At 44.6% G+C, this 21578-nt stretch overlaps 1 protein-coding gene across 2 annotated transcripts in view; it reads right to left on the minus strand.

Moving 5' to 3' along the window:
• Window positions 1-21578, minus strand: part of DCUN1D4 (defective in cullin neddylation 1 domain containing 4) — a 123979-nt gene that overhangs the window by 42085 nt on the left and 60316 nt on the right. For both annotated transcript variants that reach the window (XM_029587861.1, XM_029587869.1), the window contains 2 exons: window positions 17515-17629; window positions 7732-7823 (listed from right to left, as the gene is read on the minus strand). In XM_029587861.1, coding sequence (XP_029443721.1) covers window positions 7732-7823; window positions 17515-17629 — 207 coding nt within the window. The remainder of the gene's footprint in view (window positions 1-7731; window positions 7824-17514; window positions 17630-21578) is intronic.

The raw sequence follows: 21578 nt of genomic DNA on the forward strand, positions 1-21578 counted from the left end.
TCAGTGCAATCAAAATTGATCACATAAAGCTGACGCAGCAATGGCAAAAAAAGAAAAAAAAACTTGAAAATTGCCAAATAAAACCTTTAGTGAGTTAGAGGAATAAAACAAGAAAAACTTAAATGGATTTCAGATCATCAAGGTGACAAACGAAAACAAAACCAAAATGGCTCAAGACCTAAAATTTCAGCCAGCCAGCACGAGGTTCTTCCGCAATGAAGCAAGCCACAAAAGAGCAACAGGTTACGCCCACTCATGCTCCAAGAATGCTTTGGAAGAGTCTGATTTGACATAAGGCCCAGCAGTATGACTCAATGTAGTTGCTTGTCAGATAAAAATGGAATTCTTGCTAAATATGAACAGAAGATGGGGTGTTACCATCACCCACAAAAAAAACAATAAAAAGGAAGAAAAGAAAAAGATTTTACTAATGTATAGCTTTCTGCAAACTCCTTGCAGCACATAAAGCCTGGACTTCCTGTATAATTGGATACAACATGAAGGGGATACTTTTCTATCATGGAAAGATAAGCAAAGGGTGAAGAAAAGCAAGTTTGCTTACTGTAAACTGTGTTTCCATAGATAGCAGGATGAATTAGCCATGCTGTCTGGGAGTCCCAACCTCCCGGGTTGTGTCCATATAGAATGTACATGACGTTCTGGACGACAACCCTTGGTATAGTAGACAGTCCTAAGTAATGGTAATAGTTGACAAGACTACTGTACCCAGTGAAGCATCCATAGCAGCTTGTCAATACAGTAGTGTGACGTGAAGGTATGAAGAGAAGACCAAGTAGCTGCTTTGCAAATGTCTATCAGTGGTAACCGTCGAAGATGAGCAATTGAGGTTGTTGTTGCACGTATTTGATGCGCTTCTGGTTTGCTGCTAAGCTTGGCAGAACGTTTGTTGTAAGATTTCTATGCAATAGAACAACCAGTTTGCTATGGTTCTTTTAGAAACAGATTGACCTGGGTTGTTTGGATTGAAGGAAAGGAACAACTGAAATGGTCTGGATGGAGAATGCGTTCTCCGCTTGTAATAAGCCAAAGCCCTTTTGCAGTCCAATGAGTGTAGGAGTTTGTCCCGGTCATTCAGATAAGGCTTTGGTTTGAAGATGGGTAATGTAATTGTCTGATTGAGATGAATTGGCATAAGCACCTTTGGAAGAAACGATGGGTGGGGCCGCATAGTGACTTTGTCATGGTAAAATTCCAAATAAGGAGAATAGTGAACCAAGGCTTGCATTTCACTAACTTCGTGCAGACGTAATTGCAACAAGAAATACTGCCTTCTAGGTAAGGTATTTAATGTGGCAGGAATCTAAAGGCTCAAAGGGAGGAGCCATGAGTTGTTCTAGCACAACATTTAGGTCCCATGGTACAGGTGGTTTCGTCGTTGGTTTTAAATGTAGCATGCCTCGCATGAATCTGGAGATGAGAGGATGATTAGAAATTGGGAGACCTTCATGACAGTGATGAAAAGCTGCAATGGCGCTGATGTGTACCCGAACTGAAGCATGTGCTAAACCGGAAAGGTAGAGCATATGGAGGTATTCAAGCAATTGGGCTGCTGAGAACAAGAAAGGATCTAGCTGTCGAGGTGCACACCAGTCTGTATAGCTACGTCTAGTAGAGGGTTTTCTTGAGGCGATTAGTACGTCCTCTAGATATGAAGGAAGGCCTAAGTGGGTTAATACAGTCCTTTCAATCTCCATGCTGTCAGATGGAGGGATTGGTGCATCGGGTGAAGGAGGGTGCCACCTTCCCGAGTCAAAAGGCGTGGGTGATCTCCCAGTGGAATCAGAGGGCGTATGGAGAGACGCATGAGATACTCATACCAAGGTTGTCTTGGGCATGCCAGAGCAGACTTGATCCTCATAGCTATGTCTTGGATGCATTTCTGGATTGTTCTGGAGATTAGCAGAATGGGGGGGGGGGGGGGGGGGAATAGGTGTACAGAAGGCCCCATGTCCACGGAATGAGGAAGGCATCTGGAGTGTAATGAAGGTTGCTTGGGTAGATTGAGCAAAACGTCTCCGTGCAAAGAGGTCGATTATCGGGAAGCCCCAGCATTGAAATATCAAAGCCACTTCCTGATGTAGGGTCCATTTGTGTGAATGGAATAATTCTGCTTAAGCGATCTGCCATGACATTGTCCAGGTACGGCAGGTAAGTAGCTTAAAGCGTAGTTCACCTTGCGTTCGCTCAATGTAGTATTCAAAGTGCTTCCTGACAAAGTGTCCATGAACCTGACCTTCCTTCCTTGTTTATGTAGAACATCGCAGCCTGGTTGTTTGTGTATACCATGAGGCTTTTTCCCTTGATTTGTGGAGAAGGTTTGTAAAGCTCTCCAGATCGCACGGAGGTTGATTTGGAGTGTACTTTCCCGGGTAGACCAGCAACCTTTGTTTTTAAGTCTAGAAGATGGGCTCCCCAACCCTTTCAGGACACATCCATTGTAAGGGTTAGATGACGTGGAGGTAGCTGGAAAGGTGCTCCCGAGGATAAGTTGATGGGAGACATCCACCACTGAATGTCCATTTTCATTTGTTCGGTGATCTGAATGTTGGAGGAGAGAGGTTGCAGAAACTGCGACCATTGATTCTTTAGGCCCCATTGAAGATATCTCATGTGTAGCCTCACGTAAAGAACGCCATGGATAGCTGCTGCCATGTGGCCTAGGAGCTGAAGGACACGATGTGCGGAGGTTTGCGCTTGCTTGTGCAACTTCCGAGACAGGGGAGTGAGTGTGAATACTGTCTTGTGGAAGATAGGCTCTCACCTCCAATATGTTGAGGAGTGCTCCAATAAACTGTAGTGTTTGGGATGGCTGCAGATTCGATTTCTCGTAATTTATCAGGAACCCCAATGATTAAAGACAATTTACAGTCTGGTCGTGTGAGCTTGAAGGGTAGCAGGATTTGGAGCCAATCATCCAGGTAGGGAAAGATTTGGATTGATAATTTTCTGAGATGAGCCACCACCACCGCTAAACATTCCGTGAAAACTCTCGGGGCTGAAGAGAGGCCAAAGGGTAGGACTCTGTATTGATAGTGCTCTCTCAGAGCTCTGAAGAAAAGGTATCGCCACGACGAAGGGTGCATGGGTATATGGGAGTATGCATCCTCCAGATCTATGGAACACTGCCAGTCTTTGGGTTGCAGGAGAGGTAGAATGTTCTTTAGGGAGGTCATCTTGAATTTTTCCTTTTGAATGTATTTGTTGATGTTTCGTAAATCCAGGATGGGATGAAGGCCTCCGGAATTTTTTTGGAATAAGAAAATAATGGGACTAGAACCCTTGGTTCTTCTGCGACGGAAGAAGTTTGTGAAGGGATTTTTGGATGCAGAGATTGCTTATTTCTGTTTGCAGATACGTAGATTGGGATGATGCTCCCCAGAGATGAGGAACATAAGGAACTTTTTCTTAAAAAAAAAAAAAAATTAGAAAATGTTCCCGCACGCGGGTTCCCCATTGACCTCCGCTAACGCTGGTAAGTTTACCTCGTTTGTTGCAGTCTGTTCCCGGCAGTGCTCCTATCTGTGCCCGACTATCTCAGACCACGTGCCGCCTTTTTTTTTTTTCTAAATGGTGACCGGGTTTCGGAAGTGCCCCGAGTGTCCAAGGACTGTCCATTACGGACCCTCATGACGTCTGCATCTTATGCTTGGAGCCTTCCCACGTCGTCCAGCAGTGCACTAGTTGTGCCCAAATGACCCCTAAAGGCCGCTGCGCCCACCTGGAGAAGATGGAGCACCTGTTCGCCTCTAAGCGCCATCTCCATTGACTCAAGCAAAAGCGCACAGAGTAGGAAGGTTTCTTCATCCTCGACGACTCCTCCATCGACAACTATCGACGGATAGCAGATGTGCGAGCTCTTAGTGCTGCAGCCTTGAGGGTAAATCCCTGAGGCCTATGCTGGCAAACGCACCCTGTAGCAGGACAGTCTGGAGCTTTACCTTTACCAGCTGCCTCCACCATAGGTTGAGCCCTTGGGTTCTGGTGGACGGCAGGACTTAAGCAGGTCCCTAGGGCAGTGGAGCCCATAGACACAAACCAAGGTTGGGACAGGCAACTAGGAAGAATCAGGTCCAGGCAAGGGGGTCAGATCTAAAGAGGCAAGCCGAGGGTGGACGAAGACACTGGATGAGACAAGTAAGAGAGACGAGGCAAGGCTGCACGCAGGAATCACGAATGCTGGCAACACGCACTGCTAGGCAGGAGACCCGTTGCTGAGGCGTCTGTTCATTGTAAGGCTCTTTTTATATAACAGAGGAGCCTGTGATGTCAGAGGGTGCCGTGGGAACCCTTTGATGACAAATACGTCATATAAGCTGGGAAATATACATGTGTACCTAAGGAAACGTCAGCTCATGGCATCATGGTGGTAGCAGAGGCTGGAGCCGGCAGTGTTCTCGCTGCTCTAAGGCCAGGTGTCGGAACCACAAGATGACGTGGAAGGCTGACTCCACTGGCATTCCTGCTGCGCCAAGGCTGAGCCGCATTGGGAGTGAGTGCAGCGGCTTGCAGGGACTATCTGCGGTCTGCGAATCCTAACACACAGGAGGTGATCCTTTCAATGAAAAAGAGGCTCTATACTGAGGGGTCATGCAATGAGGGTAAAGGGGGTAGATTCAGGAGTAATCTTAGGAAACATTTCTTTACAGAGAAGGTGGTGGGGACAAAGTATATGAATTCAAGAAAGCATAGGATCAACACAGGGGATCTCTAAGGAAGTGATGGAAGTTGTAGTGCTGGACTGGATGGGCAGACTGGACAGGCCATATTCCTATATAGAGGAATGTGAATGTAGGGATTCTGCAGATTCAAGCAGCAGAGAAAATCTTTCAGTCCACTTACCTGAAAGACAGAAGAAAGAAATTCCATTCAAAAAATCTTCTGTACCACTAATTTGTTCAGTCTGTGGTCCAACACTGGGCGATACCTAGACTTCTTTAGCACCACAAAATGTGACTAGATACTTGAAAAACCTCTCTGCTGTTGGTACAGGAATCATTGCTTCTATGTCCAACAGATGTCTTGTCTCCCTCAGGGACTCTACTCTCTCCCACTGTCTCTTGAACTCTGGAGAAAAACAGAGCACACACACAGATCTTTGTCTGTGCAAGAATCAAAAAGTATTCACTAATCTATTTTAAATCACACTTGGTACCTACTTGTCTCAATTCAACTGTACAAATACCACTTAAATCTTCCTCAGCCTCCATTCCTGCCCTACAGTAGCAATGTCAAGAACATTCTTTGCCACCAGCTTTTCCAGCTCTTCTATGCTTCTCATTCTCTTAACTCTGAAAAGACAGAGCTAGGAGGTTGGAAGCTTCTGGAGTGTTTACAACTAAAGATTTCTGTAACCCCCCACTGAAGAGATCTGAATGAGGCAGACTCTTGTGACAGGACAGCCTTCTTACTATTTGCGAAATCTCTTATAATGTTACTCAGATGTCAACTAACATTTACCTTCAAATAGCAACTGTATCAAGTAATCTGAGGAAACATTTCTTTATAGAGGGTGACGGATGCATAGAACAGCCTCCCAATGGAGGTGGTGGAGACAAGGACAGGATCTGAATTCAAGAAAGCCTGTGATGAGCTCAGAGAATCTGGGAGTGTGGTAGGGGCTGTGGAGCAGAGTAGTTGTGGACGGGAAGACAAGATAGCAGAAAAAAAAACCCCATATGGCCTGTCATGTTTCTGTTTCTGAGTATGCCTTCTAGGAAAGTCCACCAACAACTGTTTTAGCCAAAGGTCCCTCCTGGTAGGGATTCCCCATACTCCATCACTGCAGCAGACATCAATACAGCATCACAGACAGTGTCAGATAGGTGGTCAACCATAAGTATTATCAGAGCTAAGAGACCATGATCTGCTTCTGTCTTTTCTTGCCCTCTTTCGGTCGGGAGTCAATTTCACAATAGCTCTGAATGCATATGCCAAGGGTATTGCAACCTGCAAATTGGCATATTTGGCTAGCATATACTTTTTACAGTTGTTTCCATGCATCTATGCTGCCTGTAAGGGAATGGCCAAGCACTTTGACAATCCTGATAAAGCACTATACACAGTCCTGACAGCACTTCACTGGTCCATCCATTCCTTTGGTAGCCCATGCAACATGATTTCCAGATAGCTTCATCACAGTCCAGGTGAGCACACTGTTATAATCTCCCTTACCCTAAGGAGGAGTACAAAAACATCTTGGATCTGGAAGACCTCCCTATAATGCTTTACTGATCTCCTTGGGCTCATTTGCCTCTAGACACCAGTACCGATTCGACAGAAATCTTCTGGCCTCTCCTGTTCTTTTTTGATTCAGAGGACAGCTTCTCGAAGGATAATGGAGATCCTTCTCTGAATGGAGCCAGAGGCTTTAAGAATGCTGGAAAAAATGGGGCTAAGCAGCCTGATCCTTCTCATTTCCCATGAGAAAATAAGACTATGAACCTGGAGCCCTATTTGAAAAGCCAGTCTATAATAGAGGAGTCCATGAGAGCTTTCAATCACCTCGACTCTCCAGATGTCTCATTTGCTTTGTTTACCTGGTCGGCCTTGTCATAGACCAGGTAAACAGATCTAGCACATTGATATATCCACTCTCTACAACCCATGGAAGGTTGACTTAACCCTCTTTTCACCCTTCAATTTCTTTTCCATAAAAGAACAAACAGGACTGTTACTACTGCACCAAATACAGAACATCATGGCATGTTACATGTTTCTTCCTGCTCCTAAATGGAGAGGGACCCAACACAATCCAGCTAGCCTTTTCCTGCTGTTTCATGCCTGGAGCTTCTGCCATGTGCCCTCCAGCATTTGCATTTAGCCCCACAATGACCAGAGACCTGGGAAGAAACTGTATGCAGTAGGATTTTATAATCAAATTTGGGACAACAGTCCTTATCGGCTCTGATGCAATCCCCTGTATCAGGCAGACCTACCATGGCTCTTCTTCATACTCCAAGAAACTAAGCTCAACCATGTACAGAAGAGATCTGCAACATGAGAATCCTGCTTCATACAACAGCAGCCCAACCCAAAAAAAAAAAAATTGGGGAAGGAACCCTGGAGGTCTCTAAAAATGGTGTAGATCTAAGAGCAAGCAGGTGACCCTGTATCCTACATGGTCTAGCCTGGCAGATTTGCAGGGGAAGGTCCTGCTTTCTTTCTGGATTACTTCTCTCTCCCTTTCCCTTCATATTAATTGCTTCCCCCTTAAGTCCATTTGCATTCTTTTTCCTGCATTCAACCCCAGCTTTTACTCCCCGTGCTCGCACAGTCACTCCTCACCGCTCTCTCCCGCATCACTTGCTCTTTTCTTTCATTCCATTTAGAACACTGCTCCAAGCCCTAAAATTCAAGAGGGCCACAGGAGTGGCGAGTGGAAGCCATCTCTCAACCAGTACTGCTCCTGACTTCTCCCAATCACTGGTGCAAATGCAGTACCAGCACCAGCAAACTTACTTACCAACTCTGACTTAAGTCAGTCCATCAGTGACAAGCTGGCAACTGGAAATCTTATGCCCTAGTCTTGTCTGCACATTCATGCCTTAAAAATTCTTTACATGAAAGAAAAAAAAAGTGAATTTAAGGACCGAAGAGTAATGCAAAGCACTGAAAATGGAGGCCTGTGTGGCATATTTCTTGCTCATTTATAAGGAAAATCGAGAACAGCACAGGGACCACAGCCTGTAACTGGTTTCACAGTCCACCTACCTGCATATTCATAGAACCATTCTAAGCACCGCTTGCTTGAAAACACATCTTCCTCTGTCTTTATTCTAGATGAGTCATATTTTCTATACATACTACAAATGAAAAAAAGATAATGGCAATCAACAGATATGACAGTACTACTTCAGCTTTTAATCATTTAAAAAAAGAAATTGCATTTCTGCAGTCTTCACTAATCAGCCTCATGGTTTTATTTTCCTGGAGAAATAAGAGTTGTATGTGATATCTTTTTCGTAAACTTAATACACGTGTAACTTGTTTTAAGAGCTCCACTTGCTGCATCAGGCCAGTGCAAAATGAGGCAAGGATAGTGCCTGAATATATGAGTCAGAGAGTCCATATTACAACTTCAGTGTTTTAAAAAGCTGTAAACTGTAAAGTAATAGGATGCTGGAGAAGCTATAACTTAAAATTACATTTATATATAAAAACATACTTTTGAAGGGAAAGAAAACTGAGGGAGACAAACAGCATAGTACGGTATCTCGCAAGTACTCATGCCACCTCATTTTTCCTGTAAAAAGTAAAATATTCTTTGCTCCTCTAGTTCTAACTTTTTAACAGCCACCTCTACAAAAGCAAAAACAGGTGAGAAAGCAAACAAAAGAAAAAGAGAAGATGAAACACTGAGCAACGCCAAGCTGAAAACTGCTAGAACATAATACAACAGTGTTTCCCAAGCTTTTCATATGCCAGGCAAACCTAAATTAACAAAAATGCTGTGTGGCACATCAACCTCTACAGAGCAGGATACTGAGAGGACTCACTGCCAATAGAAGAGCTAGGGAAGCACCAGAAACCCCACCAATTTATTCCAAATTTTAAAACAAAGGGAGACAGGAGGCAAAGATGCATGAACCAATCATGATGGACCAGCTCCTGTGTACTAAGTGCAGGAGAATGGAGAAGAGCGTGTGGTGCGGACAGTCAATTCTTATCTTGGCTGCTGCACATGACTGCCAGCGCTCCTTCCATGCTGCAGATCCCAACATTCAGAGTGAGTCAGATCCAGTCCTCAGTGCATGCTCTCCCTGTCTCACTTGGCCTGGGGATAAGACAAAAGGCTGAAAACACTCAGACAGGGACAATGAGCACAAAGTAGGACCCAGCTATCTGTGCCCTGCATGCTGCCTTTTAATTACCATACTCCAGGCCTCATGCTGTAGCTAAGAAGCTGCAGCATGCATGAATACATTTGTGCTCAGAAAGGAGTTCCTACAACTTTAAGAGCCACTGTAGATATCTTTTGTTCCTGTGAGGTGCTCAGCAGAGCCCAGATACTGGCCTGGATCTGAGCATCAGGCAGTGGTGAATTTTCTGTAGCATACCTGATCTGGTCTGAAGGCACACTGGTTGGGAAACACTGTAAAACAGAACATTGCACGTACCACATGGTAAAAATTTTAGCATAAAAGAAACATTCCTTCACCATATATTAATGTAGCATACATCATCCAAGGTAGGAAATTTGAAAAGCAAGGCTACTAGATTAGTGAAATAGTTTGGAAGTCAGATAAACTCATTATGAGGAAATTAATGGAATCACCACTGAAGGAAAGGAGTATAGGATATCCAATTCAGTAGGTTAGAAGGATCAGAGGAAGAATGGATTAACAAGAGAGACTGTAAAACAAATATTATTGATCTGACTGACTCGTAATTATACTGGAAAGTGTTGAGACAAAGCCAAGCTGAGATTTCGGTACATCCCCGATGTCTTGACATGGAGCAATTGAAAGGCAGAGATAATGACAGGGTAACCAGGTCTCCCCAACAATATGACAATTTGCACTTAATAGGTGATCTTCAAGAATACAGATGTTCATATTAACAGTGTCAGCTATTAAGACAAGACACCAATTCTTAGTGCAAAGGTTCATAGTCATGACAGTATTGATATGGAATTGAGAAGACACAGGGAGGGCAACGTGTACTTTTAATCACATTTAGCACAGCCACTCTCAGGGGTGGGAACTGCAATACTACAGGAATTTTTGTATTTTCTAAAAGTACACATGCGTGTTAGTCATAAAAAGTATTCGCAGAAAAACTGTGCACAAGTCTCTGATTATACTCTTCCTTAGGTAATATTCATAGAGAAAGTGCAGGTATAGTTTTATACTGGAGAAATTACTTACCTGATAATTTTGTTTTCCTTAGTGTAGACCAGAGTTTTCTAAAAGTGTGTGTCGCGACACAGTGTGTCGCCCGGTCCACAGGGCCGGCGGAGCAGGGAACTACAACCGGAAGATTGGCGGGGCCGTGGTGGAGCTTACCTCACCACGGCCCAAAGAAAAGGGTCACGTTTACTCCTCCTCCTTCCTGCCTGCACAGCCCTGGAAGAAAAACATTGCTGGAGTCGCATGGGCAGGAAGGAGGAGGAGCATCTGCTGCGCACAGAAGAAGAGCAGCGTTAATGGGCCACCGCATATCCCACGACGCGGCGGCCCGAGAAGAGGAGGAAACCCGGTAGCAGGGCCACTGCGGATCCCACGTCACGGCCAGAGAAGATCAGGGCCCATCCTTCGGCAACCCGCGCAGAGGGACAGCATGTGACAGTGAGAGCCTGTAGGAGTATGTATGTATGTATGTGAGAGAGCATGTGAGAGTGAGAGCCTGTAGAAGTATGTATGTATGTATGTATGTATGTGAGAGAGAGCGCTGTGGATGCCTGAGACTGCATGTGAGTGTGAAAGCCTGTGTATGTGTGTGAATGAGAACCTGATTGTGTGTTTGAGGGAAGACAACAGATAGCGAGAAAAGAAATAGGAAAAATAAATAAATAAAAAGACCCTGTAAAAGGAATTGGCAAAAAAACAAGAAAGGGAAGGTGGAAAAAAGCACCTGTGGCCAACTGATTAGAAAACTAAGATCAGACAGCACAGGTAAAAAAAAAAAAAAAAAAAAAAAATTACTTTAGTGATTGGCATATGTTATCTTTGGGAATGTGCAAGAGTAGCACTTTCTTTATGCCGATCTCGCAATGTACGAGATCAGCATGGAGGAAGTGGAAGCCCGCAAATACTTAATATGAGATAGGTTGTGCCATGAAACATTTTATTTATTTATATATTTAAGGAAACATACATAAATTGTCAAAATACATTTTGTTCGTTTAACCTTTAACCTCTGGTTTGCTGGTAGACAATTATTGTGTCATGAAATTATGTTTGTCTAAAAAGTGTGTCACCAACTTGAAAAGTTTGGAAAGTTCTGGTGTAGACAGATGGACTCAGGACCAATGGGTTATGCTCCCCTGCTAGCAGATGGAGACCGAATTGGGTTTCAAAGCTAAATTCACCCTAGATATACCCTTGCAGTGAGCTCAGCCATTCAGTATTCTCTTCAAAAGCCATTGTGGACTTACTATTGAAAAACTTGAATACAATTTAATAACTATTAAAAACTTGATTAAAACTGGTGACCGTAACTGTACTCAACCAAACATAAGCGCTGAATCCCAGAATTATTATAGATGCCCAGATCTAGGGATAGGGTGATTGCTTACCCCTAAACTCTTTGGGATCGAGATTCATGTGCAATTCCTTGGCACTGTTTATGGGCAGCCGTGGGCGGTATGCTGAGTCCATCTCTCTACACTAAGGAAAACAAAATTATCAGGTAAGTAATTTCTCCATTTCCTAGCGTGTAGCTAGATGGGCTCAGTACCAATGGGATGTACAAAAGCTACTCCTGAATGGGAAGGGAGGCTGCTTGTGGTCCGGTTAGCACCGCCTTCGAGAAAGCTGCATCTTCTCGGGTTTGGACATCCAGGCGATAGAACCTGGAGGTGAGCAAGAAAGACCACGACACTGTTCAACAGATGTTGATGGGAGACAGTAGCTTAGCTTCTGCCCAGGATAGTGCCTGGACCCTAGTGGAATGAGTTTAACCTGAATGGGTAAAGGCTTCCCTGCCTCTACATAAGCTCCCGGGATCACTTCCTTGATCCAGCGAGTTATAGTAGCTCACAAAGCTGCTTCACGTTGTTTCCTTCCACCGTAAACAACAAAACAAGCGGTCCATCTTGCGCACCAATTTTGTACGTTCTAGATACCATACTAACAGCTTACTGACAATGAAGTGGCATAGGAAGCATTAGTCTTCAGAGTCCTTGCGTCTATCTAGAGATGGTAAGGAAATGGACTGGTTCAGGTGAAATTCAGAGACTACCATTGGCAAGAAGGAAGAGACTGTGCGAAGCTGCAATGTTCCAGGAGTCAGCCGGAAGAATGGCTCCCAACATGACAGCACCTGTAGTTCAGAGATGCGATGAGCTAAGCATATTGCCACCAAGAATACAGTCTTCAGCATTACAGGCATAGAACAGAGCGTGCAGCGGCCGAAAGGAAGGCCCTGCTAAGAAGTCCAATACTAGATTGAGGTTCCATAGGGGGACCAGCCACTTTAAGGGTGGTCAGAGATGTTTAACTCCTTTTAGGAAAACGGGCCAAGTCCAGATGTGTCAATAGGTGTGCTCTGTTCACCTCACCCCTGAAACAGGAGAGAGCCGCCACCTGTGACCTTCAAGGAGTTGAGGGACAGTCCTTTGTTCAAGCCATCCTGTAAGAATTCCAGGATCATGGGGATCTTGGTCATCCAAGAGGGGGTACCCCGCGTTCCTTGCACCAGGCCTCAAATATTCTCCAGATCCGCACATAGGCCAGGGATGTTGAGAAGTTCCATGCATGGAGCAAGGTGGCAATTACAGCCACCAAATAGCCGCACTTCGTCAGGCGAGTCCTCTCAAGGGCAAGACCGTAAGACAAAACAGAGTTGGGTCCTTGTTGGACAAGGTCCCTGCGCGGGGGGAGGTATAGGGGGCTCTCCACCAGAAGCTTCTGCATACCACGGGCATCTGGGCCAATCCGGGGCCACCAGGACTAATCATCTGTGGAGTTCAATCTTGCAAATGACCTTCCCCAGCAAAGGTCACAGAGGGAAGGCATACAGTAAGTCCTCCTCTGGCCAGGTTTAGACAAGGACATCGATCCTTTGGAGTGTCGATCCCTTCTGTGACTGAAGAATCGCAGGACCTTCGCTTGCGAGATGTGGCCAGTAGGTCGATGGATAGGAGCTAGAAGGCTCTGGTCAACAACACCCATTCCCCCTGGATCCAGACTCTCCCTGCTAAGAAAGTCTGCTCTGACATTGTCTTTTCCCATGATGTGGGAGGCAGAAGCTCTATCCATTCCATAAGGGGGTCTATCCCCAGAGACACTTGGTGGCTTTTGGTTTCTCCCTAGCAGCTGATGTAGGTTACAGTTGTTCCTTTGTCTAACATCACACGGACTGCTTGTCCCTGGAGCCTGTAGTTGAATTGCAGACACGCTAATCTGACAGTTCGGGCTTCCAGGTGGTTTGCATTCCAGCGTACCTCTTCCTTGGTCCATCGTCCCTGAGTTGCCAATTCCTGACAGTGGGCTCCCCACCCTTGGAGGCTTGTGTCCGTTGTGAGAACAGGCTTACACCCTTGCTTAGATGCACTTCCTGTAGCCACCACTGGAGAAGAGAACATACTTCCATCGGTAGGAGGCGGCGAATAGAGTAGTCTTGAGTCAGTGGGTTCTAAAGTGACAGCAGGGAGCGCTGGATTGGCAAGTGTGCCCTCGACCACAGTACTACCTCCAGGGTTGACACCATCAGGTTGAGGGCCTGAAGATAGCTCCACATCGTGAGGCACATTGTGTTCATCAACAGACACACTTATCACATAAGGTCTTCCTCCCTCCCTTGAGGATAAGGAAACTAGTCTTGCTTGGTGTCAAACCGCGCTCCCACGTAATCTAAGGACTGGAAGGGCTTGAGACTGCTCTTGTTCATGTTCACGATCCAACTGAGTTCCTGAAGCAGGGACCTGACCCTGCTGGTCACTTGGAGGCTCTCTTCCAGTGACTTCTCCCAGATCAGTCAGTCGTCTAAGGGTGCCCCAGGATCCCTTCTTTCTTCAGTGCCGTCACTATGACCACCATAATTTTGGAGAATGTTTTGGGGGTTGTTGCCAGGCTAAAGGGCAACACCCAGAACTGATAACAGCGGCCCAGTACCGCAAAGCATAGGAAACGCTTGTGGTCTTGATGGATTGGGATATGAAGGTAAGCCTCTGAGAGGTCCAGGGATGTTAAGAACTCTCCTGGTTGTACAGTCATTATGATGAAGCAAAGAGTTCCATGCGGAAGTGAATTACCCGCAGATAACGTCTGACGCTCTTCTTGAGATCCAGTATGGGACGAAATGAACCCTCCTTCTTGGGTACAATGAAATAGATGTAATAATGCCCCATATTTTCCTGGGGTGTAGGTACTGGGGTTATAGCCCTCAAACTGAGAAGCCTCATCAATATGGATTCCTCTGCCAGTTTTTTTGTGTTGGGAGTGGCAAGGTGATATCACGAATATATCCAGAGGGATGCTGCGAAATTCTAGAGTGTATCCTTCTCATATGATGTCCAGTACCCATTTGTCTGATGTGATCTCGACCCATCTCTGATAGAAGAGGGATAGTCAGTCCCCTATCTCCTCATCCCGTGGATGGATCAAACTTCATTGGGAAGTTCAGGTCGAACCTGAGCCTGAACCAGTTCCTCTTTTTGATCATCTACTCCGAAAGGACTGAGACCTTCAAGGGCCAAGATGGCTGAAATGATGAGTTTCTGTAGGGCCAGAAGTGCTGTGAGCCCCTGGCCTGACCCCTCATGGGCAAGGAGCGCTATGACCTCTTTCTTATCTTCCAGTAGCCGAGGCACTGGAGATTCACCCCACTTACTGGCTAACCTTTTCCAATTCGCTCTTGAATAGAAGGGATCCCTTAAAGGGCATTTTTGTGAGGTTTGCCTTCGAGGTAGTGTCCGCTGACCAATTTTGCAGCTATAGCTATCTTCTGGCCGCCACCAAGCCGAGGTACGCACTAGGTCAGAGCTTGCATCCACTAGGAAGGCCACGGCAGGCTCCCATCACCTCTCTAGGATGCACCCCTGAGCTATCTGCCTCTCGAGAGAAGCCGACACGAATGAGCCACCAGGGCACATCAGGAAGTGATCTGGAGTGTCATTGCTGTCGCGTCAAAGGCTTGCTTAAGGATGGACTCCAACTGCCTATCGTTGTTCGCTTCGAGACGGCACAGATCAGGGCATCCACTTTCAGAAAATGCAGGCATTCTTTGGCCGCTGGGTCCAGAGGGTACAAAGCCTCTAAAGCCCAACCTCCTTTAAAACTGGCTTCCAGGTCAATCAACTCTTGGATAGCTTCCAGTGTCGGGAAATAGCAAGAGGTTTTCCTCAGACACCAGGATAGGATTCCTCTTTCGATCAGACATAGGGTCCCATGCCAGGAACTCCCAGAGTCTTCAGGGTCTGGGAGACAAGGGCCGGCAATTCATCTGTGGAAAAAATGTGGCATGGTCCAGTATGGCTCCAGGCCTGGAGGGATTTCCCCATCCTCCAATGAGTCTGCATCCCCATCGTCCGTGGTGTCTGCGTCCCTGTCAGGGATACCCTTGGTAAGGGCGTGGCATGTCCCAAGGCATGCTGATAGGGCTGGAAGGATGAGGCCTTCCCAGCTAGGGTACAGACCGGGCAGGAGCAGCAGCTGACTGCACCTGAACAAAGGCTTGAAGGCCCTGAAAGAATTCCACCCAAGAAAAAGTTGCTGGGTCCATACCTAGTCCAGGATGAACTGGGATAGGAGCCGCTGAACTGCCCTCTCCTGGGGAGGAAGCAGCCCCATGATTGCTCAGATCCGGGGTGCTACCAGATAAGGTTGTGGCTGACCCATCCTCCAACTGGGAGGGGCTGGGCTTGGATAAATTCTGAGAGTCTAGCCCTCCCTGGGCTTCCTCACAGTGCTGACACATTAAGGATTCTAGGTCAGACTGTGCCTAATATGGCAGGCAGCACAAAGGGAGTGTTGCTTGTGCTTCTTTGTTGCCAGCGCCATAGTTAACTGTAGCTTGTGCGTTCAAGCTGGTTAGCACCAGAGCTTGAGCGTGCACAAATCTGCCCAAACATGCATAAGTATAAGCATTCAGTTGCGCGCGAATGTATGCATGTACTTATGCACGCAAGTGTGCATGCACTTAGGTGCACAACAGGACCTGCCCGCACCGTGCGTACTGACAAGTCAATGAGCAAAAATGGCACCACACCAAACCACGCGCAAGATGGCGCACCACAGCCTGCCACGTGGAGTGCCCACCGAGTGAAGCGGGGCCTAACCCATCAGAGGGCCGCTCAACCTATTCAGAAACCCCCTTCCCTTGCCCTAACGGGATCGGAGCACCAAGCAAAGAGACTGGAGGAAAGACTTACCGAAGCCCTTCCAAGTCTCTAAATCGAAGGAGCAGTTCCTTACTTACCTGGGCTCAGTGCTTACCGGCTGAGTACAGAGACTGTCTCCGGCTGCGGGAGGAGAGGGCATAGGCCATCACTGCCGTGCTCGGCTTCCTGCACCCGCTGCCTTTCAAGCTGCTTCAGCAAAGTCCGCGCCAGGAACCGGCTATCGGACCAAGGCACACCTCTGAGGGATCTCTGAAATCGCCTCAGGAATTCTCAACTGGGGGAGGGACCATTAGGTATCACTGCAAGAGAGCGGGGCTCGATCTTTCTCCAATTTAAAGGTAAAATTTCCTCCTCTAAAGAGTACTGTGTTCCCATTAGGGAAGGCACAATCCACATCTGCCAGGAGACGGAGAGATACTGAATGGCTGAGGTCACTGCAGGGGTATATCTAGGGACGTCAGCTTTGAAAACTGACTCAGTCTCCATCTGCTAGCAGGGGAGCACATAACCCATTGGTCCCGAGTCCATCTGGCTAGCTAGGAAATGAAAATTGGTATAGACACCGTGGGTATAAAGCACCTGCGAACTTTGCAGCTAGAACAGCCAGTATGAAAATTCCTCAAATTTTAAAATCCCTTGGAAATCCCAAGTTAAAAAAAACCCTTCTGTTAAAGGAATGCTATGGCTCTAACACACAGCAGTCAGGAAATTAAGAGTTAGGGTCCACAACATTTGGCACTGTCACTACAGAATTAATTTTCTATGACATTATCCTACAATTGTACAACAGAGTAGAATCTATTTAGTATTCATGTTAATAGATTATATATTCTTAAAAGTGAAAACTCGTGCCTTCCCCAACAAACAGCATGCCTTTTACCTAACCATATGATTGGAGTGTTTGTACATTGTTTAAAACTAAACAATGCATCCATCTTTCATCCGGTTTCATCTCATTATCTACTACCTATGCACATTGATTAATTAAACTCTAAACTCATTTTATTGAAATCAACTACCTTACACAATTTCAGTGTGCGCTCACAGTTCTTATCCTAACATACTTGTTTTTCCCTATATTTGAGATAAGGCAGTGGCTCAGTGTTATTTCAGACAAGTTTGCTGGCATCCTCCAAGAAAATTGTGATTTTGAAAACAGGAAAAGTCTAATCACATGCATTTCACATTGTAAAATAATGTCACAGAAAGCCATGTGTGCTGTTATGAGCATAAAAAGGTGTACAGTGCTATCAAGAACATGGAATTTCTTCAAATCCATGTTCAAGAATTTTGCATTTCAAGACAGTAACAAACACACTATTAATACATTAGACAAACTACCACAATGTCAAAGTACTGACCAGTCAATTTATATTACTCCAGAAAAAAAAAAAATTCTGATTAAAGAAAAACAGTGTGTATTTCATTTGTTTATGTCACGATTTTCTGAATGATTTCATGTTCACTGGAGTTTATGGTGTATCACATACCCATCGTGTCTGCTCTTCTTGGCAGACAAGTCATCTCCTGCAGCAGGTCTCCTCTTTTTCCTTGGTGGCATTGCTTTACTAAAGCAGTCTGATGAACTGCAAGACCGCAGACTTCCTAGACATAGCAAACAAAACAAAGCAGACAAGGCCATGAAAAAGCAGACACTCGCAGTTTTTCTCAGCATCGTAACATGATTACAGTAACATAGGTATCCAAGATCCATTGTCACCTGGCACATTAGGCTTACATGCAGATAAACACATATGTGCATTAGAAAACAACACTGAATGATTAAACAGATCACAGCAAAAAAAAACAAAAAAAAAAAAACCACATATCCATAGTGTCTGCTCAGTTATTCCTATCCTCACTAAGGATATATCCCAGCTGCCAGCCACTCCTCATGTGTCATCATCCTCTTTTGTACTCTATCTTCTTGAGTATGTAAACATACAAGATACCATATTTAGTTCACACCCACCACCCCTCCCCATATCTAACAACAAAGTTTGTAATAATTTAAATAGATTCCAATATTAGTGTGGTTGTTGTACAAGCAACTGTCCTCCTAAGTCTCCTTGGCCTTTCCAGACTGTATCCTATCACCACCAACCTACTGCACTGACCTGGCCAGTTGTACCCTGCTGGTACCACCCCACAGCCTGTGGAATCACTAATGCATGTATGCAAAGGATACTCTATGCTTATCTTGAGCCTTTTTGAATTCTGGTACTGTTTCAAATTTCCACCACCTACTCCAGGAGGGCATTCTATGTACAGTATATGCAGGTCATAAAAACTGACTCATCTCTCATATGCACTCAGTCTGTTAGATTAAAATGTTACTTGCTGTACACTTGTTTCTGAAAGAAAACAATATTATGCTGTGATGTTAAGTAATTTGCCTCATAGGTAGGGCTTTCAATCTTATTGTTGTAACTCACTTTGGGCAACTTTAAGGAAAAGTGGGATATAAACTAACATCTGTAGGCAATACAGTGCCTTACCTGCAGAAAAAGAGTTATTTAAAAAATTACCCACCCTACATGCAAATATCAAATAAATAGTTACAGTGTGACGGGGCATTTTTATTGGCAGGGTTTGGAATTACACGCATACTTTTACATTTTCCAAAGCATATGGAGAATCTTTCTCAAAAGAATTACCAATGCAAACCAACAGGTGTAAATATGTGCAGGTACTTTGTGTGAAAACTTTCAAAAGGAAATGTTCAAAAGCACAGTAGTGTAAAGTCTGCAATCAGAGCACAGCTATGCACAATACAATCTGCTAGCCAGTTAGACAACATGCGTTTGGCAATAGCAAAGCCCAGTATGTTGGGATTGTAGAAAATGAAAAGTTGAGAAGCTTGATGTGGTTAAGTTCTCCTCAGATAATAGGCTAAGGACCTTTTACAGTCAAGCAAATCAAAGGCCTCCTTCCCTTTATGTTCATGAAATCTTGGAAAGAACGTTGGCAAAACAATGGCTTTATTCAAATTAAACACAGAAACTACTTTAGGCAGAAGTTTACATTGAGTGTGGAGTACCACCTTATTGTGAACAAACTGTAGATACAGAATAAAAATCAATGCTTGTAGCTTGCTGACTCTTCTAGCCAAAGTACTTGGAATTAGGAATATCACTTTTCTTGTAAGAAACTTCAAGAAAGCAGATTCCAATGGCTCACTGGGAGGCTTCCCCAGTTGTGCCAAGATGACATGGAGATCCCATGGCACCTCTGGCTTCTCAATTGGTGGTCTCATATTCCACAAGATCTTCATGAACTTTTATACCAGGGATGGATGGAGATCTGTTTTCCATTTACCTGAAGGTGGTAAACCGCAAAGGCACACAGAGATACAGTTTGAAAAATGATATACTAAGGCCCAAGAGGAGAAGGAGAACAAGTACTGAAGCAGATCTTTTGGCATACAGGCAAACAGGTTCAGGAAGCCTGCTTGACAACAAGATGAGAAACTTCCATTTGAAGCCATGCGTCATCCTGGCAGACTGCTTCCTGGCTGAAATCACAAAAAGTCTTCACATTATCACTATCAAAATAAGACAATCGAGTGCTCATCATCCATGTCATTGAGGAAAGGGAGGTTCAGATGACCGTCAACCCTCTTCCTGAGTTACAGCCAGATTGGATTCCAGAGGGGTTGGTGAACAGACTGGCAACCTGACTAGTTAAGAAAATTGCACTTGCCTGGGCCAAGCTGGACTAACATTAAGACTCTGATCTGAGTACCTTCTGCACCATCTTCACCAACAATGAAAGTGGATGAAAATTATACAGCAAATCTGCATCTCACTTGAGCAGAAAAGTATCTGGATTGGATCTGGAACTTGCTTTGAAGAATACAGCAAAAATGTGTTGACTTTCCTGTTTTGTTTTTTGCCACAAACAAGTTGACTGACAAGCAATCACAGAAGTCAAATAGCTTGTCCACTATGCCATGCTTCAGGGACCACTCATTTGTTTATTTATTTTATTTATTAAGGCTTTTATATACCAACTTTCTTGATACAAATCAAATCAACTCTGTTTACATCAAACTAAGCAGTAACTGTAACAAACCACTCATGAAGGCAAAAAACTCTTCTGGTGCAGTCTCAGTAAGATAACTGCTTGGAGAAAAGCTCTATGATCAAGACCCACTCCCAAATTCTTAGATTCCTGGCAAAGGGTCCAGGATCCTGAGCCCCTTGTTTGTTCACGTACAACACTACCACTTGGTTGTCTGTTTGGATCATAATTCTCTTTCCTTGGAAAACATTTGAGAATACTCTCTATTGCATGTCATATGGCTAGTAGACATTTATTCTTAGATGTTCTATTGCTGACCATATCCATCCCCAAGTTTGGCAGGAGCCTGCGTGTGTGCCTCACTCGCTGGTGGTTGCATCCATCACCAGTGTTACCTGATGAGGTTGAACTTAAAGAGGAGCACCTATCACCAGGACCTTTTGGGTCTAAGCCATCAATGGAGGAATTTTTCATCTCTATGGTTACTCCTAAGGGATAAGACAGGGGCTGATGCCAATAATCTTTCTAAGAGCAGAGGTCCCACTGGAGGACTAATGTTGAAGCATATTAACGTTATCACATACACCACTGCTACCATATGTTGGGGGAACAACCAGAATTGCTCAAGCTGAGACTCTCTCACTGCAGCAAGTTCTGGATCAGTGCTTGAAGACAAAAACACCTGATCTGATGGGAGGAATGCTCTCCCTAAGAGTCCATCTATGTCCTGATGAACTTGATTCTCTCAGTATCAAATTTAGCCATGTCCAGAATCATTGAGAATGTGGTTTTCAATCAACTAAATAATTTGATCTCAAACAAATATTCATCCTTCACAATTCGGATTCCATAAAGGACACAGTACATAGTCTGCATTATACTTGAATGATTAGAGAGTGCGGGCTGATGCTGGAAGGGAACCACTCGTGATTGTGTAGATATGAGTGCAGCTTTCGATACCATGAATCACAATCTTCTTAGCTGCATACAGGAAACTGGGATTTCAGATATTCCATTAGCTTGGTTTCAAACCTACTTACAGGATCATTCATTCCAAGTGTAATGGAACCAGCAGGTTTCATCCCTTAAACTACTATCTGTGAGTGTGCCCCAAGGTTCTATCCTTTCACCTCTTCTTTTTAACATCTTTCTTGCACCATTAGCAACTCTGTTTCAAAACTGTGGTTATAGTCCTTCTGTATATGTGAATAACATTCAGATTGCAACATTTTTTGACACAAAATCTTCTCTAACATCTTAACAGCTGTTTGGATTTCATAGCAGAGGTATGATAAGTTGAAGGTGAATCCTACTAAAATTGGAAGCCATTTGGCTTTTGCTCTATAATTTGTGTCAATATCTACAACCCGTTATGCACGGCATTCCGGTTGTCTTCAAGGATGTTGTCTCTGCACTTGGAGTATTATTAATTCAAAGTTGTCTGTGACATCTCAAAAACCATTCAAAAAAATTTTTTTTTAAATCTTAGATATAGTCAACTTCTTTGTCCTCTGCTAGAAAATTTCTGATA

This window comes from Rhinatrema bivittatum, chromosome 1 (assembly GCF_901001135.1).
Source record: "Rhinatrema bivittatum chromosome 1, aRhiBiv1.1, whole genome shotgun sequence".
Classification (NCBI taxonomy): domain Eukaryota; kingdom Metazoa; phylum Chordata; class Amphibia; order Gymnophiona; family Rhinatrematidae; genus Rhinatrema; species Rhinatrema bivittatum.